The sequence below is a fragment of the Squalius cephalus genome (assembly GCF_949319135.1).
Source record: "Squalius cephalus genome assembly, chromosome: 3".
NCBI lineage: Eukaryota > Metazoa > Chordata > Actinopteri > Cypriniformes > Leuciscidae > Squalius > Squalius cephalus.
The window spans coordinates 58,558,819-58,584,982 of NC_137124.1; the positions used below are offsets into that span (position 1 = coordinate 58,558,819).

The 26,164-nt window shown below is 39.0% G+C and overlaps 1 protein-coding gene across 2 annotated transcripts in view; it reads right to left on the minus strand.

The window, feature by feature from the left end:
* Window positions 1-26,164, minus strand: part of ankrd11 (ankyrin repeat domain 11) — a 145,772-nt gene that overhangs the window by 5,376 nt on the left and 114,232 nt on the right. The window contains exons 4-9 of one of the 2 annotated variants that reach the window (XM_079864978.1): window positions 22,540-22,678; window positions 11,569-11,742; window positions 9,686-9,886; window positions 7,965-8,107; window positions 7,565-7,712; window positions 450-7,468 (exon numbers count right to left, since the gene is read on the minus strand). In XM_079864978.1, coding sequence (XP_079721104.1) covers window positions 450-7,468; window positions 7,565-7,712; window positions 7,965-8,107; window positions 9,686-9,886; window positions 11,569-11,742; window positions 22,540-22,678 — 7,824 coding nt within the window. Of the gene's footprint in view, window positions 1-449; window positions 7,472-7,564; window positions 7,713-7,964; window positions 8,108-9,685; window positions 9,887-11,568; window positions 11,743-22,539; window positions 22,679-26,164 lie in introns of both variants that reach the window. The other variant, XM_079864977.1, reaches the window with a different exon arrangement.

Genomic DNA, 26,164 nt, shown 5'->3' on the forward strand with positions numbered 1-26,164 from the left:
TGACATAACCGAGAGAATACTTGCCTTATTTAGACGGGTATTTTGACATAATTTTGTGCGTGTGTCCATTTAAGTGCAAGGAAACGCGAAAGAGGAATAAATTCGGTGTTTGAATGCTCTCTGAAATGCGCATATGCGTGTGCACAGAATGCATGAGTCCCGATTGTCACCTCTTCTGCATTTAAAATTGTTTGAATGTGTAAATTGGCAAGAGAAAACCCATCCAAATTATAAACTTTCTCTCTATGATGGTTAAATTTAGCAGTTAATCCGCGAAACACATGCATGCCGAACGGTGGAGCCTGATCCTTTGCACCCCTAATATTATATATAATAATAATAATATATATAATAATACCACCATATCAACATCTTGTCTCTTGTCAGTATAATTATGCTGCTAATGGTTAGTTGTTAAGAGTATTTATGCTCAAAAACTGAATTCTTACCACTGGAATATGAAGCTTGCTCAGAGGCTTGCCATCAAGTAGATAAGAGCCTGTGTACGTCACATACTCTGCGTAACACTGGGGAGCTTGAGGAGTTATGTAACACAAAATCTTCCTCTTCTCCTCGATTTTCTTGCGGATCTGAAGGTACTCGAAATAGGGGTTGGAACGGTCACTGTGGTATGGCTCTATCTCATCCAACTTGATGGCATTCACGATGACTGCCAGAGTCTGTTGGATCATCTCCCGAGTCTGCTTCATTGCGGTGTTCACAAGCTGAACCTGCACCTGCTGCTGGCCAGATTTTGGAAACTTTCTCTTGCGTGGATGTTGGGACTGGTTGTCATCGTCCTCGACAGGCCTGCCTTTTGACTTGGTGATTAGTGGAGGTACAGAAGGAGTGGATGTCTGAGCTGTGGTTGAGGTGATGGGCTCTTTCTCCTTTTCTACTGTGACACAAGAAGTGGTCACACTTGTTGTGATTGGTAAGGAGGACACTGAAGAGGTGATGCTTGATGAGCTCTGCTTGTTCTGATTGGCCAGCATCTGAGCCTTCTTCCGGGTCATCCTCTGAGGTATTTCCTCAATTTTCTTGGGTGCCTCAGACACTGGTATAGTCACAGACAACTTGGCGGTTGTCTCAAGGGCCTCTGATACTTGTGTGCTACTAGGCATCGAGACAGATTGAACCTGAACAGGATGAGGGCTACATGAGGGACCCAAAACGACCACAGGATTTTGTCCTAATATGTGTGATTTTGTGGTGGCTGGTAGCTCCAAATATTGTACCATAACAGATGGCATCATTGTATCCGGGATTGTTTCTTTTGGCCTGTATTCATTGTCCTTTTCACTGTCAGTAGAAAACAAATGTACATTTTCATCCACTTCTTCAAATGCTTCCCTCTCCTCTGGGATTGTTTCTTTCATGGGAGGAACATCTGGGATGTTCTGAGGCTCTGGCTCCAACTCACACTGCGGTCTATATCCATCCTCACTTATTGGAGGAACCAAATCCTGACCAGATTCGGTAGGAGGCACAATTGCAGGAGAACAAGATGCTTTGGACAGACTCGTCAAGTCAACATCCATTATATCAACATCTTCGCTTGTCTCAATAACTGGAGGTCTTGTCTGAGAAGGTGGAAGCTTACTCTCTGCAATCTCTGGGGTTGTTATATCAGGCTCCTGCATCTCCTTCTCCTGGAAAGGAAGCTCTGGTATAGAGAAAGGACCCATGTCATCCATTTCATCAGCTGCACTAGGGAATGGATCTACCCATGAAACAACAGGTTCTTGGTTGACTGGTGGGGCTACAGAGATGCAGTTCTCTGCAACATAGGTGGGAGACTCCTGTATATTGTCTTTCATCATACATGGGGGCTCTAGGTCCATCTGCACTTCCTCGGGATCTGGTTTGCAATCAGTGAAGAAAGTTTCTAGTCGAGTTGATTCTGACTCCAGTGCCTCTGTTTCAGGTCTTTCCGGTGATGTAATGTCTTCCACTGTGTCTTTGTGGACCTCGTAATGAGAGTCCGATATTTGTGACGGACAGTATACTCTGGAATAAGCAGAGTGAGGTGGCGTCACAGGCATAACACTCGGGATATGCTGCAAATCACAATCGGAGTGTGAATATGGACTGCTTATCTTTGACACGGCAGCCTCGACCTCTCGGTAACTCTCATTAGGTGATTTCATGAGCGCTTCTGAGTTCCAGGCTAAGGGCTGATCACATGAGTTTTCCATGTAGTTGTCTTGTGGATGGGTTGGTGTTATGGGAATTTCATCAGGATCTCTTCTATCTGGACATTCAAGCCAAGCCTTTTTGTCAGATTCCTCAATCCCGAGTGAGTATGTGGGATCGTTTCTGGACTCGTCTTCAGCGTGGTGAACTTCTGTGCCATCCTCAACAAAATCATCATCTTCCTCCTCCTCATCCTCCTCTTCTTGCTCTTCAACAACAGGAGGCAAGTAGTCACTCACACTGACAGGGTGAGCTGGCATTAAAACCGGTCCACTTTGTTGTGGCTCTGAGAGATCATCAATATCCATGGGAGGAAGGGCAGCAGGAGCCGGAGTTGGGGGAGCCGCTATATCCAAACAAGGCTCCTGGGGTTCAGGTCTATGGACTGGAGTTGAGGGCTTCATGAGATAGTTGTTATAAACACTCCCCGAGTGTTCAATGCCATCGTTGAGGGAATTTACAGAAGGCGCTTCATCAGGAACTCTATCGTGTTGTGATAGGTCAGGCCTGGGAGACATCATCTCAATAGGGGGTGAAAAGTATGTTGGGGAAAGGCAATTAAGTCTGTCAGCTGCCATCTTGTCCTCGGTAATATGCGAGGCTGAAGACTCGAATGCTGTGCCTTCTGGTATATGTTGCTGCTGCAAAAACTTTTCTGCCTCTACTTTGAACTCACTCTCGAGTGGTCTTCTGACATCAGAGGTGACAGAACGACTCACAAGGGGTAATTGCAAGTTCTTTGCTGGTGTTATGCATGTTCCCTCCTGGAAGTTATTCGATGAGTTGGAATATCTATCAAAGAAGGAAGGGGAGCAGGCGTTCATGGACATAGTGGTGGCCGAGGAATTCTGACAGTCGAGACCATCAAATATGATATCAGGATAGTCCTCTGCACTGCAGGACGGAGTGCGTGGAGTTTGCATGACTTCCTCATAGCTCGGACATGAGATCACAGATGTTGGGGTGGGGACACCTGTTGGTCTGTTCTGGTCAGGTCTAGGAGATGCAGGAAGATTTTCCTTTATTTGATGGCCAGCAAGCCAGTCTTTTGAGTTCTGACTGTCCATAGGTATCGGCTTTCTATCAGGTGACATCATTTGGGTTGGAAGGCCAATATCTTTGAACTTTTTTTCTTTCAGAGAACTTTCCACTGAACCAGCTTTCTTGGAAAGTTCACTGCGGTTCTTCTTAAGTTCTTCACTCGCTTTAGTTTTATCTTTAAGTTTTGGATCACCTGACCGATGCCTCAGTTTTTCCATCTGTTTCATTCTTTCTTTGTGTTTCTTATGGCGCTCCTCAATCTCTTGATCTTTTAAACTAAGCATTTTGCCAAAACTTGTTAGTCTGAGATCACCATCAACCAAAAGCTTTTCACGAGGGCGGTTGTCCTTTCGAGTTGTCTCTTTTGCCTGGCTGAATTTGTCATTCTCATCTTTGACCTTGGCTTTGAGATCTGTTCTGTCTTTGTCCATGATATCTTTATTCCTCTCCTTATTTTTCCCATCAAATTTAGAACTGTCTTCTTTAGATTTCTCTTTAAGACTCGTGACTTGAGCGTTTTCCTTCATTCCAGATTTTTGTTCTTCTTTTGAGTGTCTGAAGGACCCAAATCCATCCGAGTATTTATGCTTTTCCTCTTTCACTTTTTCCTTGTGCTTCTCTTTCTTCTTTTTGTCTTTTATTTTCTCACTGTTAATGACACTATTTGTCTTGTCTTTTTTGGACATCTCCTTCTCAAACTCCAGAGTCTTTTCCAAGTCATCCTCACCATCAACTTTGGAACCATATGGAAAAGTGTAAGGGTCAGCCTCCAAAGGCATGGGCTCTTTGTCAAAGGGCAAGCTTTCTCTGCGGCCATATGATTCTCTGATCTCCTCTGACTTGTCTTTTTTATCCCCCTTTTCTTTCTTGACTTTCTCCTTTTCTTTGTCATGACTCTTTTTGGATGATGAGGATGAAGAATGTCTATGCCTCTCTTTCTCTCTGAACTTATCCTGTGGATTAGAGATGGATATAGACTCTCTTCTCTCCTCGGACATGTCAGGTATACTGATGTTGGAGGAATCGTAGAAGCTGCTTAGCACGGGTTCGTGACCTCTGTCTGTGAAACTGTCTGATGAAATTTCACTATTTCTATCATTGGAGTCATCTTTGTAATCATTCATTGCCTCTTCCTCAAGTTTCTCCAACAATGATTTCTCATTTTCGCCACTCCCCTTTGAGAGTTTTCTTTCTTTTAAGTGCTCTACCTTGTCTTTGTATTTGTTTTTGCTCTTTTCTTCACTGGCATCTTTCTTGTCAAGAAGTTTCTGCTTGCTTTTCTTGTCTTGATTTGAATCCACGGATGCTCTGTCCTTGCGTTCCTTGTGTTTTGTGTCAAATGAATCTTTGTCCTTTTTATCTTTGTGTTTTTCCATGGAGGCTTTTCTCTCTTTTCCAGCATCAAATGATGCCTTCTCCTTTTTCTTATCTTTATGTTCCTTTTCCTTTTGTTTTTCTGTGGAATGTGTTTTCCCCTCAGAGTATTTCTTATGTTTATCTGTTTGGAAATTATCCATTTCATCTATGTCTGGTGTGGAATCTTTCCTGTGAGAATCTGATAGTCCGAGAGAGTCACTTAATTTTGCAACGCCCCCATTGTAGTTGTCATCATCATCTTCGCTCTCATCTGTAAAAATATCTGCAATAGTGTACCATGTCTTCTCTCTCGCCTTTTCAGGTTTTCTCTCCTCTTTCTTAAACTCCAGGAAATCTTTTTCTCTGTCAGCATGTTTGTCCTGGGATGTCTTTTCTTTCTTATCTTTAATCTGTTCAGATGACATCTTCCTCTCTTTGTCCTTGACATGAGAATCTTTATGCTTCTCTTTAGCCCCATCCCGCTTGTCTTTGGGGGTCCGTTCTAGATCTTTCTCTTTCATTGATCTATCGATTGAGTTTTTCTCAGGTTTCTCCTTTTCCTGGTCCAAATTTCTGTCCTTAGGCTTGTCCTTGTGTTTTTCTCCTTTGGACTTCTCTTTCTTTTCCACACCATCCATTTTCTTCTCCCTTTCCTTTCCAGAGTGGTTCCTCTCTCTGGGGTCAGCCTTACAAGTGGTTTCATTCTCTGGTTTGTCTTTAAAGAAGGCCTCACTCCCATAGTCATCTCTCAGAGATTCTTGTTTTGTTTTGGAGTCTTTCCTTTCCTTCGTAAACTCATAGGAATCTTTTCGGTCTCTGCTTCCCTCCACAGAATCCTTCTCCTTCTTCTCTTTGACTCCCTCTGCTGATTCTTTTCGTTTCTTCTCCTTTTCCAATGACTGACCCGAATTGAATTTTTGTTTGTCTGTCCAGTCTTTCTTCTTTTCAGTATTCTTTTCAGAGGATTCCTTGTCTTTCTTCTTTGATGCAGTTTCCTTTTCAGGACGCTTATCCCCATGATCTGGCTTTTTATCTTTGACTTTATTTTCCTTTCTTCTGTCCCTGCTTTCCTCCTTCACTGTTTCTACAATTAACTTGACCGCATTATTTGATTTGTATTCTTTTACAGGGGCGTCCCAGCTATCATCTCCATAAAGCGAACTGTCAGAAGACATGTCTGACTGCCACCGATCATGGGGATCATCTGATGCACTCATTTTGGTTTCCTCAAGTAAGTGATTTTTTAAGTCATAGTCTTCATAATCGGGTTCCTCCTTGATAGTTTTATCCCTCTTAGACTTTTCCTTCTCTTCTTTTATGCTTTTCTCAGATTTAAAATGTTTTTCTTCTTTTTGTTCATTCTTTTTGTCAATTTTAAGAGATTTATCCTTAGACTTTTTCTTTTTATCATCTTTATGGGCTTTCTGCTTCTCCTCCTTTGCCTTGTCTTTAATAATTCTCTCCTTCTCAGTCTTTAAAGGTTTGTCCCTCTCCTCTTTGCTCACCTTTTCCTTGTTTGACTCCTTTGTCTTCTTTGACCTCTCTTCTTTGACCACCCTTTGGGTTTCTTTACCTGGCCAGTCCTTGTCTTCAGATTTACCTTTAGACAATCGGTCCTCCTTCTTAAAATGATCTTTCTCATGTTTTGAAAGTTTGACCCTATTTTCAGAAGGCGACTCCGTGTCAACAATTAGCGATTTCTGCCGTGTGTCATCAAAGTCAAAAGAAAAGCTCTTGACAAACTTTTCATTCATGTCTTGACTCAACACCACACTTGGAGCCTTATCCTTTTCCTTACTTTTGTGTTTGTGTTTCACTTTGTGTTTCTTCAACACCTTTCCATCTTTGTCTGTTTTAGAAATGGCTCCATCTGTGTTCGAGTTCTTGTAAAACTCAGAGTTCTTTTTGTCTACCGCACTGGCATGCGTGTTGTTTTTCTTTCTGTTATCTTGCACTTTCTTTTTCACCTGTTTCACAGACTCAACGCTGGAGTCGGCAGACAAGTAGTCCGATTCGCTAGAGAGCCTTGTTCTGACCGAGTCCGAGAGGGAGCTGACATCTGACCATGGTGGAGAGGACACAGTCTTCCAGCCATCTGTCCTCCACTGCTTTGGGTGCTGCTCTGCCAGAGACTGCGTGTGTTTCTGTGAGCTCAGACTCCCATGCGATGAGGATGAAGAAGAAACTGACAGAGAGCTAAAGACAGAAGGATCTTTAAGGCTCAACGTAGAAGAGTCCTTTACACAATTTGCACTCTGCATGGATCCTTTATCGTCCTCGCTCTCCAAGTCCCCAATCTCAGAGTCTGAGGTGCAGAACTTGTCGTTCACTTTACCAAAGCGCACCTCCTTACTAACATTATTTTTAGTCTCCTTCTTCCTCTTCTTCTTGACTTTACTTTTCTCCTTTTGCTGCTTGGAGCTCAGCGACGTCGATTCCCGGCTCTTTGCGTTGGTCTGAGGTGCAGGTTGCCTTGGTGTGGTCGTGGGTGTAAAACACAAAGTCCTGTCGTCTTCATCCGAGCTGTTGCTGTCCGACAGGATCCTGCGCACAGCCTTCTTTGGTGTTAGCGTGTTGCTTTTGGAATAGGTTTTAACCTCCATCTTGGGTATGGAGATAAAGTTGTTTGTCTTGATGACGGGATCCTTGCGAAACTCTTTCTTGAGCAGATGCTTGTCGTCCACAGGTGGGACACGCTCCTCCTCATCATCCTCGTCAAACTCGTACTCATCCTTGACCGGAGTGGAGATAGATTTGGGTGGGTCCATGCCCTTCCCTTTTAATTTTAAGCCCTTCTCAAACTCTGAGTCTGTATTATTGCCATCAACAGAGCTGGATGGGGCAAATGATGGGGCATCTTCCTCTTCAGAAGAATCTGCTGAGATGCACAAAAAAATCGTAATATTAGCATATGGTACACATTTCCTGCACTTTCTGGAATATATTCGCACAAGAACTGCATGGTACACACCTGAGGAACTCTCCTCACTGGAGGTGTAAGTGCCTTTTCCCAGCAACAGATTAAGCATTGTTTGCGAATTTGCCACTTTTAATGGAGTCTCTCCTCTTCTGTTGCTTTGACAAGGATCCCCTCCATACCGTAACAGCAGCTTCACAACCTACAAAACCAGAATAGGGGGTTTGTTACAAAGCATATCAAGACACCAAACTTTTTGTGTATAATGTTTCCAGTTTAAGAAAGCACGCAGAGTCGTATACTGGATTAGCTAACAAAAACAAACCGCATCAGTTACGTCATCATCACGTCTCGAGCGTAAATTCTCGACGAATTTACGAAATTAGAATTTTTATTTGACAGCCCTAACACACACACACACATATTTGTGGAACGTCTGTTCGGAGGTACTTACTTTAAGATGGCCATTGTTGGATGCATCATGTAGAGGCGTGTCGTCATCCAGGCCCTTGGTGTTAACCTCGGCCCCGGCTGCCAGCAGCTGCTTGGCCACATCATAATACCCTCTATTACACGCCTCATGCAGTGCGGTCCAGCCTAAAACAAAAAGCATTCCATTATTAATAAAAAAGCATTTCGTTATTAAGTGCCTGCTTATTTACATCATGAAAAGAATTGCATGAGCATTTCAACGGGATCAAAACAGTGATCACCTAATATTATACTCAATTTCAACAGCATGTTAAAGGACTAAAGTGGAAGTCAGGTGATCTCTAATGTCTTCAACTTTTATTTATTTATATAGCACATTTAACTCTTGTGTTATGTTGCGGGTCAATTTGACCCGTTTAGATTTTCTAGTTGTTGGAAATACTGGTTAACCTATGTTTTTTTTTCGTGATATTTTGTGACTTTCTCATTTATCATCATGAACATGCAAGTTACTGTTACTTTCGTGATGTTCGCGGGTCAATTTGACCCGCATATTTTAACGCTCTTATATATATATTTATTTATTTTTTACTACCTTATGAAGCTAAAAAATTAGGTTTTCCACAATTCAATACAGAAAATTATTTTGTCAGCCACAGATGGTAAAAATTACCTATCATTTATTTTTTCAAGCTACCTGAAATAATATTAAACCTTTTTTTTTTTCTTGATATTTTGTGACTTTTTCACATTTATCATCATGAACATGCATGCAAAGTTTCAACATGCTGGTGTTTTTTTTTTTTACATATACAAACAAAATTACTATTACGTTTGTGATGTTCGCAGGTCAATTTGACCATCATAGGCAGCTATTCAAAAGCAACTGTACAGACACAAAATAAAAACATTTATTTTATGTATGTCAGGGCATCAACTCCACTTCTAAAGTGTAAGTGTATCTAAAAGTGCTCTAACCCAAACCAAACACACTTGAAAAAGCTAAATCATGGTGTTCAGAATTAATTGCAAATTACAAATGAAAATCTTTGACAGACACAGATTAAAATAAGCTCACATTTATATATTCAAGATATCTGAAATATCTTGAGACGTCGACATAGACAGCAGGAAAAATGAGCTCAGATTAATTGATTAATTGTTCAGTTATGATGTTCTAAGCAAAAAAAAAAAAAAAAGTTAAAAAAATGTATATGCAAATATATATAAATATAATGTATATTCAAATTTTGTCAAAACAAAACAGTTTTAAAAAAGGTTAAACATTTTCATTAAATCATATCTTCAGATATATATATTTTTTGGAATATTTGACAAATGTTGATATTAAAAGTTTTTACAGTTTGTACCTGAATCTTAGTTGTTTTTCATAGTGTGATTTTAGAGGAATTGTATTGAATCCAATTAGGGTCAATTTGACCCGAACCATAAGGGGAGTGCACAGAACTCCAACATAACACAAGGGCTAATAGTAACGTTGTTGCCCAAAGTGCATCACAGTTATAATTAAAACAAACATATATAAAAACATTTACCAAGCCATGACTACACACTATTAGACATAAACCCTCACACAAGTGTATAGTGAGATCAGTATAGAGAGAAGAAAACTAAAAAATAAGGTATATCTTAACCGAAAAAATAAGATATGTTTTCAACTGAGGCTTAAAAACCTCTATTGTTGAAGCTTGCCGGATACGAAGGGGATATGTCTGCCCGTACCTGCAAAGTCTTTTACATTCACGTCGGCCCCCTCGTTGATGAGCTCCTTTACACGGCGTGCTTCCCCGCGTATGGCCGCCCGGTGCAACCGCGTCTCGCCCCTCTCGTTTCGCTTGTTAACTTTGTCTTTGGTTTTTGAGGCCGAGTTTGGTGTTCCCTTCTGACCCAGACTTGACTGTGACTGATGCTTTGGTGTTGTGTCTGGATGAAAACATAGGTATTAACAGCAAGATTACTTACAGAAGTGGTTTTCAACTGGACAAAGTTTAAAGGGGGCCAACAAGATGATTAAAAATAATTTTAAATAAGACAAAACTAGTTTAAAACATTGGATAGGACAGGAAAAGAGGGACGGAGGAGAGGAAAATGGGAACAGAATCGGCAAAGGACCTCAAGTTAGGACTCAAGCACTGTATTACCAAAATAAATAAAATAAAACAGTCACATAATCTATAATAAATATAATCGTGTTTATTGCAAACAAAAAGTAATTAAAAAATTCGGTAATCATGAACAATTGGAAAACTTGTCAATTCGCTGGTAAAAAACAGTGTGTCACTTCTTGAAACTTCAGGAATCACTAAATTAATCTTGTTTGATTTTAATCTACTCATAGTCAAAGTTTCTGTAGATAAAAAAGTAGCTTTGCCATCATTATTATCTTAAGCAATGGAGCGCCTTGGAGTCAAAAAGGTTGAGAACCACTGACTTACAATTAAACACTGAGCATGAGCAACTTGTGTATTATTGTAGTAATGAGTACTATTTGCTCTGACCTCTAGGTGGCAGTCTTATACAACAAACATGGAGACAACTTCTGCCTGTGCCAATTTGCGCCTACTAGCTGTCACATCTTTCACTAAATTACACAATTTTAACTGAATTTCACCCCTTGGATTTGGACAACATTGTCAGCAACACAATTAAAGCACATTGAATCAACAAACTACCACGTAAACAAGGAAATTTATTAGCAATCACAAGACAGACATGCCAAATCAGCTGCACTAAATTACTATTTTCAGACATATTCAGAACAAACTAACGCAACAATAGCTGGCATGAAAAAGTGCTCTGCATGGGTGGGGTTAGGAATTTCCTGTAGTCTTTTGTTTTGGAAAAATAAATCTGGTGAGCTACTTGAAGAGTAAATCTAATAGAGACATGGTTACGATAAGGTTCATTAGTTAATATTAGTTAATGTACTAACTAACAATGAGCAATACATTTGTTACAGTGTTTATTAATCTTTGTTAATGTTAGTTAATAAAAATCCAGCTGTTCATTGTTCGTTCATGTTGGTTCACAGTGCATTAACTAATGTTAACAAATACAACCTTTGATTTTAATAATGTATTAATAAACTTTGAATATTAACTAAGATTAATAAATGCTGTAGAAGTATTGTTCACTCTTAGTTCATGTTTACTAATAAAACTTATTGTAAAGTGTTACCGAGACATGCATACCAGAGATAAGAATTAACCTTTAAGCATGCAATATCATTGGTCAAGCTTAGAAAACAAACTGAAATAAACCTTTGAAGTAAACGCAACACAAATCCAATGCGTTTCACTTATCTCAAGCTGCAAAACCACATGAGCCAATCAAATCTGGAAACCTGAACAGTTCATATCAGAACAGCACAACCAAGTCCCTTGATGCTCTATCAACAGTCCTGAAGGGCTGATGAACAACAGTGGATTAAGATTGTAGAGGTTCATTTCGCCGAAGTAATGGGAATTGATGAGGGTTATCTTGTTTAATTGAATTCTAATTAAGTGCTGTGGTGTGTGTGTGTGTGTGTAAATGAAGCATAGCATGAGAGTGCAGCAGGGACAGTGGAAGCTACTGAAGACGTGGCGCTCATGATAAACGCGCACCTGGACTGTTGACGGACTCCTCGGCCGTCATCTGCATGAGGAGAGCCACCTGCTGCCGCTCGGACAGGGGGTACCCGGCCCGGATCCCCGGCATGCCCATCCCGAACGCCAGGCCCGACTTCCTGGTGTTAGTGGGCTCTTTTTTAATGCGCTTCCGCTCTGGACCTTGCTTTTCTGTTGAGGAGAAAACAGGGGGCATGTTAAGTCTCAAAACCAGCCTTGTACATTTGGTTTTGTAACCGGTTCGTACAGATCCTGTAAAATGAAATTCAACCAATTTTTTTGGTTTTCAAGGATTACAATCAGAGATCTCACTCATCAAAACAATATCTTTATTATGGTTTCAAATTCTAGAAAAGGTAAACCGATAAATAAATATACACTAACAAAGCAAAATGGTACAAATAAAGTGCAGCACATGCAATGAAAGTGGCAACATTAACCATTGAAAGGATACTTTGACAAAGATATCGCTTATTCCTTATTCAAACTGATTTTTTTCTCCCATGAATATATGATGGACCTGATGAATGAAAGATGTATCATATACTTGGATATTTATATGAGCAATATCACATTCGTAGTCAAGCGTAGTCAACATTCATTTTAAAATGATAATATTGTTTCATAGAAAAAATTAAACACTAATTTCAAGTCAAATTCAAGTACTTTAAAGGAGTAGTTCACTTTAAAATAAAAATTAGCCCATGATTTACTCACCCTCAAGCCATCCTAGGTGTATATGACTTTCTTCTTTCAGACAAATACAATCGGAGTTATATTATAAAAGTGCTCCAGGGCGTTAATAAAGGCCTTCTGAAGCAAAAAATATTCATGAAAAATATTCGTTTAACATGCTACAGAGTAAAATTCTAGCTTCCAGTACAGTCTACTTACGCATAAAGCGCAACTTGTGACGTCAGAAGTAGCGTAAATATCAGCAGTGAGTCGCATTACTTGCAGAAGTTGCGCTTTACACTTAATGCCTGGTTCAGATTACACGATTTTAGCCCGATTTTGGCACGATCCGTTTGACGTAGGGTGTCGTGGGGATTCGCAAACGACAACGGGCGTCGGGACGCAAGATTCGATCGTTTCATCTCGTATAGTGTGTCATAGTGGGCGACAACCTACGTAGCGTCTGCGATGCTTCACGACATCACGACAGAAAGACTAGCATGTTTAATTTTTTAACGGTCCTCCACGACGACGGCGCGCGAGTGAGTGAGTGAGTGAGAGTCTGTGTTCGCGAGTGAGTGAGTGAGTGAGCGAGTGTGTGTGTGTGTGTGTGTGTGTGTGTGTGTGTGTGTGACTGTGTGTGTGCGCGAGAGAGTGTGTGTGTGTGTGTGTGTGTGTGTGTGTGCGAGTGTGTATGTGCGAGTGAGCGTGCGTGTGTGTGAGTGAGTGCGTGTATATGCGAGTGAATGAGAGTGTGAGACGGCTCGCGATGACTTGTCGGAAAACAACGTGTAGTCTGACATGTTTCTTGTCCACGACATGACAAGATTTTTAGGAGTCAAAATCGTGTAATCTGACACAGTGACTATCGTAACAGACAAAAAAATCGTGTAATCTGAACCAGGCATAAGCCAAATATGTATGTTCGTTTGGCCGGAAGCTAGCTATTTTACTTTATAAAGTTTCAAATATGAATATTTTTCTTACACAAACGCATCGCTTCGCTTCAGAAGGCCTTTATTAACCCCCCAGAGCAGTGTGGAGCACTTTTATGATGGATAGATGCACTTTTATGATGGACAGATGCACTTTTATCATGGACAGATGCACTTTTATCATGGACAGATGCACTTTTATCATGGATAGATGCGCTTTTATCATGGATAGATGCACTTTTATGATGGATAGATGCACTTTTATCATGGATAGATGCACTTTTATCATGGATAGATGCGCTTTTATGATGGATAGATGCACTTTTATGATGGATAGATGCACTTTTATGATGGACAGATGCACTTTTATCATGGATAGATGCACTTTTATGATGGATAGATGCACTTTTATGATGGACAGATGCACTTTTATCATGGATAGATGCACTTTTATCATGGATAGATGCACTTTTATGATGGATAGATGCGCTTTTATCATGGATAGATGCACTTTTATGATGGATAGATGCACTTTTATCATGGATAGATGCACTTTTATCATGGATAGATGCGCTTTTATGATGGATAGATGCACTTTTATGATGGATAGATGCACTTTTATGATGGATAGATGCACTTTTATGATGGATAGATGCACTTTTATGATGGATAGATGCACTTTTATCATGGATAGATGCACTTTTATCATGGATAGATGCGCTTTTATCATGGATAGATGCACTTTTATGATGGATAGATGCACTTTTATCATGGATAGATGCACTTTTATCATGGATAGATGCGCTTTTATGATGGATAGATGCACTTTTATGATGGATAGATGCACTTTTATGATGGATAGATGCACTTTTATGATGGATAGATGCACTTTTATGATGGATAGATGCACTTATGATGGATAGATGCACTTTTATCATGGATAGATGCACTTTTATCATGGATAGATGCGCTTTTATGATGGACAGATGCACTTTTATCATGGATAGATGCACTTTTATCATGGATAGATGCGCTTTTATGATGGACAGATGCACTTTTATCATGGATAGATGCACTTTTATCATGGATAGATGCACTTTTATCATGGATAGATGCGCTTTTATGATGGATAGATGCACTTTTATGATGGATAGATGCACTTTTATCGTGGACAGATGCGCTTTTATGATGGATAGATGCACTTTTATGATGGATAGATGCACTTTTATCGTAGACAGATGCACTTTTATGATGGATAGATGCACTTTTTTGAGCTTCAATCAGTTGGTTGCAATTATAAAGCTTGGAAGAGCCAGGATATTTTTTAATATAACTCCGATTGTATTCGTCTGAAAGAAGTCATATACACCTAGGATGACTTGAGGGTGAGTAAATCATGGGCTATTTTCATTTTAAAGTGAACTACTCCTTTAAGCACCTTGTACAATCCCTGAAGTAAGCTAGCACAAGTTAATATGCATTAAGTGCATTTCCCATCCCTGCCATCCTTAGTAGCCTGAAGGTCAAGTGAAACCTTGGGTGAATTCCCAGCTGCTGGTGGCAGTCTAGTGTGTGTGTGTGTGTGTGTGTGTGTGTGTGTGTCTTTAAGGCTATGACTTGGCAGCCTGTCACCGATTACAAAATGGCCGGTGTTCACATTTCAATGTGGCTGAGGCAAGGTCATGTTTAACGTTTGGACAAAAGCAGCTGCTCTTCACAGAAATGCCCATCAATTATTCTCAGTATGTCAGTGTCAACATATCTGCCTCACAATGAAGTCTCACCCGTGCTATCGACTTACAGTAGGAGAGGCATCTTCACGTTTGCCAGTTTCCACTGTATGACCTCAAACTGTGCAAACATGCCTAAATGTCACAAGCATTCATGTGCCATTAACACCAATAAAAACCCAATGAGGTACAACAATCCTGTCATCTAGATTTCTGCTCTTGCATAATCTATGGAAGACATACAAGCTTGTTCTCAACATTTGCTCGAGGCCACCAGCATATATTATAGGGAAAGGAAGCCAGACACAGATCTTTCCAGACATTATTCTTCATGTCTAGAGTAGATGAATATTCACTAACACCTGTAAACACTTAAATGTAATGTAGCCCAACCTCTTGAACACACACACACTTTCTTAAATCACATTCCTGTGATTCAACCCTCGAAGAGCATGAGCAGCAGAAGCAGTCTAAACATGTATATAACGGGTGGATGAAGGGAACAGAAAAACACAGTGCTTGCACTTTTAGTCTTCTAAAATACACTCAACTCGGGGAATGGCACTGGTACAGTATTACAAAAGCTTTCTGTCCCCATTTGTCACACATAAAGTGAATTTGTGGCTGCAGAATATTTTGCACAGTCTATTTTTTAATAATGTAGAAACAGTTCAAAAAGGGAAAACTTGAAATATAAGATGCATAAATGAATACGACTAACATCAGTGCAACCCTCAAGTTAAAAAGACAAAATGGCAATTATAATACGTCTAAAGGAGCACATTGAAAGCTGTTGTAAAACAGTGGATATATGCACAGTTGAATGCAGCAATTTTAAACACAGCTTGACACCTGCAAACAACGACGTCTACGAACAAGTGTAGCACTCAAACATTTCATATTATTGAAACAGCTATCAGGAGAATTTAAGATTTTTTCAATAGTTTGTGCAATGGTATCAAAATTGGTAGCAAGATTATTTTTCATGGATATTGTTGAGGCAATTGTAAAAATCTGACTTCATAGCAAATACCTGTCTAGAATAAAAAAAACAAAAACATTTTAAGCGTAAAAGCTTCATATTAGTGGTCGACTGATACTGTTTTTTGATGGCCAATGCCGATATATTACAGAGCAGACTGGCAGATAAAAAGCCGATATATATTTATTTGAATTAATATTTAATAAATTATTTGAAAATGAATTTAAGAAATAAATCTCTATATTAAACAGACTTACTTCAGACGGCAACTTCTTGATTCAGTAATCGTATTACAGTACTTTTCACAAACTGGAAAAAAAAAAAAAAACACGTTCACTGTTTGCGAAATTGCAGTCTGACAGAAATATTATTAAGATTATTGATTTGATCTGTTTATCTGTGTGGATTAATTTACTCATTCAATCCACATGGGCTACAATGAGTGAATGTCTGTGGGAATTTCATCGCAGATCTTGCAGGAAAGTTGTGAAATTCAGGCCCCGTTTCTGAGAGGAGGCAGATATACGAGGAGTTCACATGAAACACGAAACTTTCAATTTAATGTTGCTTAACCTATTTATATAACCTTATAGTTATGGAGGTGGTATAACTAGTTTTTCAAAAACAACCCAAACCAGAAGAGCGGGTTAGGTACGAGGTCTAATGTCTCTGATCACAACTTTACACCTGAAAAAGACACTAACAGACCATGAAATGTTCAGAATGAGCTCATCTGATGAGTAAAGATGGTTCAGGCCATTGTTCTCAGTTTGATTGACTATATTAAGCAAATGCAAACCTGCTACAAGCATTTCTTGGCGTAATGTAGTGTGTGTCCTCTGAGACTGGAGGAAATCTAGGTCAGGGACTGAGGGTTACAGGGACGACAGCACAACAAACAAGGGGGATTTTCAATGGTCAATGTGTAAATATAAATCAAACATTAAGCATTGCATTTTCTAGGTGGTTTATTACTAGCAAATCTAATGAGCTCACTCAAATTGCTCAGAAAAGTGCAAGTAAAACCACACCTCTCTAACGATGAATGAGATATTCATGAGCACAAAACGAGTTATGCACTGAATTTTAAAACTCATGGTTAAGGGTTTGTGCAAAAGAGCAATATTAACAAGTGATGCTTGCCTTAGTAAGAACCCAAATTCACACAATGGCTCCTCTGTCAATCACCAAAACCGTAAGGCAGAACTCTCTGCCCAGTGGAAACAGGAAATGAAGGCAGAAGAGACAGGAAGTGCCCGCAGGATGTTGTCTCAATACTTTATGCACAGCGGATGAAAGGACATTATGGGGGAGTTTTTTTGGGGGGGTTTCATATTTTTGTTTATTATTGGTTTGTTAAGTGGGTCTGAGACGATTTATGACTTGTTTCGGCCTTTTCTCAAGGCCGCGGAAGCATGGCGGTGGGCTTGTGTTTTGCTACGCACTTCATACGTTTGCTTGAAGTTTTTTCATTTTGTATAATTTGTACTTTAATTTCAATCAATGTTTTGTAAATCAAATATCTGGATTTAAGTAAATAAGGAGAAAACAAAACGCTTGGTGGAATGACGTGCGTAGCAAAACACAAGCCCATGCTCCCGCAGCCTTGAGAAAAGGCCGAAACAAGGGGGTTAAAAAGAGTGGCGGGATCGGTTTCATCAGCCACAATGATGAACGAACTCATGCTCGGAGCACTTGATGCTTTTGCTCAGGGATTGTTAGTGTATTAGACTTCTTTATCTGAGCTTCTCAAGCACAGAGACAGTGTGAACGCATGCTTAACCACTTCAGAAAGCTAGGAGACGTAGTAATCAAACGCAGGCAAAACAGACGCGGACACAATTCAGGCACCAGCTGATCTGATATACAGTGAACAATAGTGATTTCACCGTATAGTGATTTCTGTGCATGGAGCCGCGTAAACGACCACAAATTCTGTATTATACCGGCCAGACAAGTCACTTGGCGATGTCAATTTGTAAAGAAAGACTACGCGCCTGCGCACACCTATATTCAAACGCGCATACCTACAGACTAAACACGCAATATGCATGTGCACGCCGTCAACCGTTTTCACAGATTCACGTTTTTGAAGTTTACGCGGAGATGGAAATTTTTCAAAACTTGCACCTTGGAGCCTGTTTCAAAGTTCGCGTTCTCGAGCCACCAAACACTGTTGTCGTGCAAATGAACGACCAGAACGCATTAAAAGTTTTGTTTTCAGTTAAAGCAGTGTCGTGTTAGCGGCCCCTAAGTTAATAACTAATGATCTTTGCAATGGAAGTGAATCAATCCAAAACTAACTTTAGCTGGACAATAACTTTATTCTAGAGTAGTTCACTTTAAAAAAAAATTAGCCCATGATTTACTCACCCTCAAGCCATCCTAGGTGTATATGACTTTCTTCTTTCAGACGAATACAATCGGAGTTATATTATAAAAGTGCTCCACAGGCTCCAGGGCATTAATAAAGGCCTTCTGAAGCAAAAAATATTCATGAAAAATATTCATGTTTAACATGTTACAGAGTAAAATTCTAGCTTCCAGTACAGTCTACTTACGCATAAAGCACAACTTGCGTAACTTGTGACGTCAGAAGTAGCGTAAATATCAGCAGTGCGTCGCATTACTCGCAGAAGTTGCGCTTTACACTTAAGCCAAATCTGTATGTTCGTTTGGCCAGAAGCTAGCTATTTTACTTTATAAAGTTTCAAATATGAATATTTTTCTTACACAAACTCATCGGTTTGCTTCAGAAGGCCTTTATTAACCCCCCAGAGCAGTGTGGAGCACTTTAATGATGGATAGATACACTTTAATGATGGATAGATGCACTTTAATGATGGATAGCCAAATATCTATCCATGGATAGCTGCTGTAAAGCCAAAACAATCTCTGTTACTTTAATTTCCTATCATCACTGTAAAGCTGCTTTGAAACAATCTATATCGTTAAAAGCGCTGATAAATGAAGGTGACTTGACTGGTGAATATTTCATAAGAGCTCTGCATGACATACTATAAAAAACATTCCTCCCTGCAGGAACATGAGTAACGCTCAATGGCTTGGCCGTACGAAGGCCAGAGAACATCACTGGTCCGATCTGCTCGACAGCAGCGAATCTCTTCTCGTTTTAAATGCGAGTGTGTGTGCATGTTAGCCAGAGACCAATCGCGTGTGCAAGTGTACCAGCGCACATGCCTGCCAGCGTTAGCAAGGCGTGGGCAGCAAATATTACTGTCTCTTATCAGCCAACCCACTCCCTTCACCCTTACATCCACAACATGCTCTCGTCCACCGTCTGCCCAAAGATATCACATCGTGCCGTGCATATCCCCAAAAAAGCACCTCATAAGCCTTTCGGTCCTATCCTCTGGAAATGCATCGTCATTTGCAAGCTAAATGCATCGTGCAAATGCGTCTAATACATAATGCAGCAAAAAAGAGTTTAACATACAGGATTATGGCTTTTAATTTCTTTTTATTAATTAACCACTTGTAAACTTATGTTCTTTTTTTAAAATAAATATAGGATTTGTATTAAGTCTATATTCATTGAGTCGAATCGAAAATCGTATTTAGAATCGAAATTGAATCGAGAATGCAAATCGAATTGAGTTGGAACATCTGAATCGATAAGCACCTCACAAGCCTTTCGGGTCTCTGTAAAATGGAAATGCATCGTTATTTGCAAGCTAAATGCATCGTGCAGATGCACTGCATTCGACTTCCATGCCAAGTTCTGCGTCTAATACATAATGCAGCAAAGATGTCTGCGGCCTGAGAAAGCGCAGGAGCGGTAATGAGCAAACACAAGAAGATGGAGGCAAGAAGACCGTGAGATGAGAGAAGTATTCTGAGTGCTCTTGGGCCTTGTGGGTTTCTCCAGCTCTATGGATAAGTGGCAGAGAGTCTCCCTCAATGCAGAACACACACCGAGAGCCCACGAGAGAGAGACGGCGAGAGATGTAAAAATATCAGCTGGATAAATTATGTATTTTTAAATGGAATCGTCCAGAAAATGGAGGACAGAAAGGGTGACGAGTGAAGCTGGCTGCGTTTTACCTTGACTTCAATACAATAATGATCTCAGTCGCGCCATAACTATTCACTAGCCCTGCCAGAAACAGAACAGATACAAACAGTGCATCTTTTCTCTATACCAGGTTGTTGAATTAAAGCAGCAGCTAAAAAACGGTCTGTACGAACCCCGGGTTTATAACACTGTAAAATTAAATTCCAGGACTTTAAAGCACTACTTTTTTGGTTTTCAAGGACTACAATCAGAGATCTCACTTATCAAACAATATCTTTATTATCTTTTAAATTTTAAAAAAAGGTAAACAGATCAATAAAAATAAACTAATAAAACAAAATGGTATGAATAAAGTGCAGCACAAGCAATGACTGCGGTCACTTTAACCATTGAAAGGATACGATGACAAAGATATCGCTTATTTCTTATTCAAACTGATATTTTCTCTTATGAATATATGATTGACCTGAAGAATGAAAGCTGTATCATATACTTGGTTATTTATATGAGCAATATCACGCTCATAGCCATGTGAAATGGCTCTATATCTATATCAGACGGGTTGCACCGTTGATTTTGTGTGAAAAGATTGTTTTATCAATAAAATTAAACACTAATTTCACATATATTGTCTTTCAATAATTTAAGCATGCACCTTTTCATAAATATCGCTATTTTCAAGGACTTAAATTTCAAATTCAAGCACTTTAAGCACCTTGTACAAACCCTGAAAACCATTAAAATGTTTTTTTTTATATTTAAATTTACACAGTGCAAATTAAGCACTACGTTTGTTTGTTTTATAACCTACAAAAACAGTATAGATTTATAATCATATCAGTTTTCAATCATATTAAACAATTAGTTCACTTTCTGTCATCATTTAGCCTACTCACCCTCAAGTTGTTTCAAACCTGTTAGAATTTTTCTTCTGCTGAACACAAAGGAAGATATTTTGGACCCCATTGACTTCTATGGTATTTGTTCCTCTACTATGGTCAATGGGGTCCATCAACTGTTTGAATACCAACATTCTTCAAAATATCTTCCTTTGTGTTCAGCAGAAGAAACTCAAACAGGTTTGAAACAACTTGAGGGTGAGTAAATTATGACAGCATTTTCATTTTTAAGTGAACTATTCCTTTAAGCAATGGCCAAGACTTCTAAAACCAGTGCATCCAATTTCCTTCCCATATCAACAGTGTATCTTTTCTCTATGCAATGTTTTTAAATTAAAGCAGCAGCTAAAAAACTGTTATAAACCATTTAAAAAAAACATGTTTATTTATATTTAAGTTTTCACAATGCAAATTAAACATCAAGTTTGGTTGTTTTAACTTACAAAAACAGTATAGATTTATAATCATATTAGTTATAAATCATTTTAAATAATTGGTGACTAAAACATTTCAAAATCAGTGCATCCAATTTCCTTCCCATATCAGCTGTTCTCGTGCTATTCTTAGGTTTGTTTTCTTTGAGGAACCAACTCTAGCTCACAGAAGCTTAGAAAAACACAACTCTGTCTCCATCAGCAACATCTTCCTTTCCATTTCATTCCGGCCAGGACTGAGTTTATAATGGCTTTCGTAGCAACTACTGCTAACACGTCATGATTAAAAAGCACCATTAAAACGTTAAATGTGCGTCCAACTTTCAGAAGCAGCCGAAAGGGTGTTTTGTATGAGCTCACTGCGGTAACAGAACAAAGGTCTAACTAGTCCTGTGCTGGAAACCGTCCAACTGGGGGAGGAGACCATGGAGAGACCAGCTCAACTACATCAGAAAGTCCCGGTGAACGTGCACGAGGAACAAAGCCAAGAGCTGGACGTATTCCATCAGGAACAGACAATGATGCAGCATAAAAACATGCAGGTTTGCATGGCCTAAAAGTGAGGATTTGAGTCTCTGATGGAATATGTGAAGGGGTATTAATAGATGAAACAAACGCAAAAGCCACACTCCAGTGTTTACGGCTAAATAAGTGTTGGAAACGGTCAGAGAAAGAGAGAGAAACATTGAGACAGGCCAATCAAAGAACGGACGTGACTACACCCCCTATTAGCATTACAATGAGCACTTCAGGCATTGTGTGATGAGAGAGAAAATGGGCAAAGCTTCACGCCTCACAGCCACGTCTCAAAGGGGGGTGGGGGTGTCCTGCCAACGGCTCGCTAAAAGCTTAGAGACTCAAACAACCACAGAACCCAAAAATACAGTCAAAACACTGTCTTTCCAAACAAGTTAAACAACACACAATAGAACGAATGGAAAAGTAAAACTAATTCAAATCATTTTTACCCTGCAATCACGTTTAAAATAAAAAAATGCAGCATACATGTGCAAAATTCCACATTCAGTTTGGATCAGAGTAAATACTATAATGATCAACAAATCCCCATAAACAAAGAGTATGAAATCTCACCCTTCTCAGCATGTCATATCCAATACATTTCCAATTACTGGACTAATGATTTCTTCATCAGCACTTCTGTCATTCCAGCACACAGTACTGAGGAAAAACAACAACAGAAGCCCACACACACACACACACACACACACTTCCTGTTACCCATAGTTCTTTGCAACAAACTGGCCCCGCCCCCTTACCAGAGTCCGAATCTTTCTGATCTCCATTGGCTCCGACGGTGAAGGGCAGCTTCCTCTTAGGAGCTTTCTCTTTCATCTCTTTCACACCATCGCTGCGGTCCAATTTAGGAGTCTTGTTTGACGAGCCTTTGTCTTTATCCTAGGGGAACATGGGAAATAGTGTAAGTTTAATAGGAAACAGCAAATGAGTAAGTGCTCAAATATTACGGTCAAAAAGAGGAAATGTAGAAGATACAACTATGTACGCTTTTATTAGAGCTGGGCAACGATTAATTGCATCCAAAATAATAAAAGTTTGTGTTTACATAATATATGTGTGTGTACTGTGTATAATTATTTTGTATATATAAATACACACATACGCATGTATATATTTAAGAAAATTGTTTTTATATATAACATATTTATATAATGTAAATTATGTATAAATATATATACATGAAAATATTTCTTAAATATATGCATGCATGTGTGTGTGTTTATATATACACAAAATAATTATACGCAGTACACACACATATATTATGTGTAAACAAACTTTTATTTTGGATGCAATTAATCGCGATTAATCGTCGCCCAGCACTAGTTTTTATACATTATTGTGTACATTTTTATTGGATATATAATATATGGCTATGGAACTTTTCCCCAACATCAGGATTTTAGGGTTTAAAATTGTTTATATCCCCTTAACGCCTCAATTTATATAGCTGTATATAAAAAAAAAATGTATGTGTGTTTTTGCCTTTAAGTAGATGGTAAATAATGTTGAGATTATCAATTTCACTTTTGCACAACAAATAAATAGAAATTTTGGTATGTTGCAAATTTGCGACAACAGGCATTTAGGGTAATTTTTTTTACAAAATGGTAAAATTAATAAAAGGGCAATTCCACGCAAAAATGTCACATCCATAATGCCAACTAAATACCATTGCATTGTGTTGGTGTTATGGATGTGACAGTTTTGCACGGAATTGCCCAAAACACATTTTCCCATCTCAGGTATGTAGATTTTATTCATGGCACAAAGTTGTTAGAACTTATAAACTTTAATTGACAAATTAATGAATCTTGACAACAGCAAGAAACAAAACACTCTCCTACTCCCTAACATTGACAGTAGTGTAGTATCCAGTGCATACATTATATATTCTTATAGTGTTATATCCTAACATGCTATTTTTTGTGAAAAAAAATAAATAAATAAAAAATAAATTTTTTGGCTGAAACCATCTAAATACAGCATTATTATAATATGTAGCCATTAGCCCAATCCAGCCGTTATGGACCAATGTCGCAAATTTGCTACAAACAGAAATCTACAAAGTACGTAAAAAATATTCGTCACATGAAGTCTATATGAATAACATAGCTATAGAAGCAATCAATAAGCTGGTACATATTTTTATCTTAGCACAACTTAACTCATTTTGGGCAATTTCTCCACATTTGCGCCCTTGATATGCGGATTTTGCAAACCAAAATATTAGCTTCGGTGAACCGGATGTAGTTTCCACTCCGACCGCTCCTACGAGAAACCAGTGCGTGCAAAAGGTTCCTAGGTATATCGAATGTGCACAAACAGACATTGGGGGAAAACACACGCTATCTCGCCTGCAGTCTGAATGGAAGGGGTTTGTTGCAAATTCGCGACAGTGGGCGTTAAGGGGATAAACTTATATAATGGAAAAAAAGTATGTTCAAAATGCTGTAGGACATATTTCTGGAAATAAGTTTAAAAGTTCAAAAGTCAAAAGCTACCACATTTTACAACTTAAACAGATTATGATTTATATATATATATATATATATATATATATATATATATATATATATATATATATATATATATATATATATATATATATATATATATATAATTATACACACAGTACACAAAGAAAAAAATCTTTGCTGCCCAGTGAAACGATTAAAATAAGATAAATTTCACCGGTAAAAGCGCTGAGATAAGGGAACCATACGTGTACGTCTATAAAAGCTTTCCTGATGTGACTTGAAGCAACACAGGAGATATTCTGTGTGATAAATACTCAGTGAACACGAGGTAAGAAATTTGAGGAGGGGTTTGAAACAGTTCCAGACCTTTCACATCAACAACTGGAAGCCATCAGAAACCCCCACCATCTTCAAAGCTGCACACACACACACACACACACACACACAGTCCTGCCAAAAGCCCACCATTAAAGCCATTCGATATTCAGATCTCAAATACAGCACATTCTGCAAAAACTCCTAGACTACAAACATGCACATCAGCCATACTTAAGAGACACGACACGTACAGGGGTAGCTTCATTCTGCCTGTGGTTTCTTAGTACTTTACAGCTAGGCCAATTTTCCATGCTGGGGATGGGGGGGGGGGGGGGACAAGCATTGAATGGATTTAACATGGTAAAATGTATTAAATGGAGTTGAGAGAAGGGCTGGGTATCGAGAACTGGTTTCATTTTAGAACCGGTTCCAAAACTCCCCCCCAAAAAAGGGTATTCGATAAAGACGAGCGTGCTACGATTTCTCTGATCGAGTTTAATATTACTTTAAAACCGTTTAAGTGCATGTAGACTTGCACGCTGTATTCTGCGCTGCACACACATCCAAAACGTGTGCACAAAGCCGCCTCTCATACTATATAGTGTGCGATAGTGTCCTCTTCCATGTGTTTTTGCGCTTGAACGGACAAACACACACAAAAATGTCAAAATATCCTCGTAAACACTGTCAACTGTTTGTTCACCTAAGACATAACCGACTGAGAAAACGTGTTTACTTGTCTTTAATAATGCTTGAAATTTAGGTTACATTTTATTTTAAGGTGACAGTTACATTGTCCTTATGTACTGAATAATATTAATTAATACTATAGTAACGGTTTAGGGTTAGTTACTTGTAATTATGCATAATTTACTGTTATTACTATAGTAAGTACATGTAGTAATGTGTAGCTTAAAATAAAGTGCTACTGGAAATTATATTAGTTAGGCTAGTTTTTTCTATGGTATTTTTAAACCACAGGCAAAAGCTCCTTGTGAAAGCGATCTTTAGCCTGTTCATTTTTGTTCATGGTATTCAGCTGCGATGAAATGTTTTGCAATAAGACTCAGAATAAATGTGAATGATATCTAAGCAATTTTTTTTTACCTTGTTGGAACAATACTAAACCCTAGTTGAGAGTCCCTGAACTTTGTAACTGAAAGTATTATGATAAAAAAAAATAAAAATAAAAAGTGCCCGCATTGGAAAAGAAATGAAGATTTGAACCAGTTCTCTTCATAAGACCACATGTGGTTGTACAAATAATCCGTAAATGTGTGTGATTGTTGAGAGGAAGTGGGACTGGAGCAGCTGGGTCTCTGTCTGCTACTGGCAGTGCTAATGAAGGCTAATTAAAGAGCTCTTAGTGCAGTGATAAAGCTAACGCTGAACGCAGCGTCGAGCCGTTTCTGCTGCGAGAGCGTCTCCGCCCAGCCCACACACCCCACTGTCATGAGACTATGATGTCATCCACGTGCACACACACACACGTTCGGTTTGCTATACTTGAGAGGACATTCCATAGGCGTAATGGTTTTATACTGTACAGACTGTATATTCTGTTGCC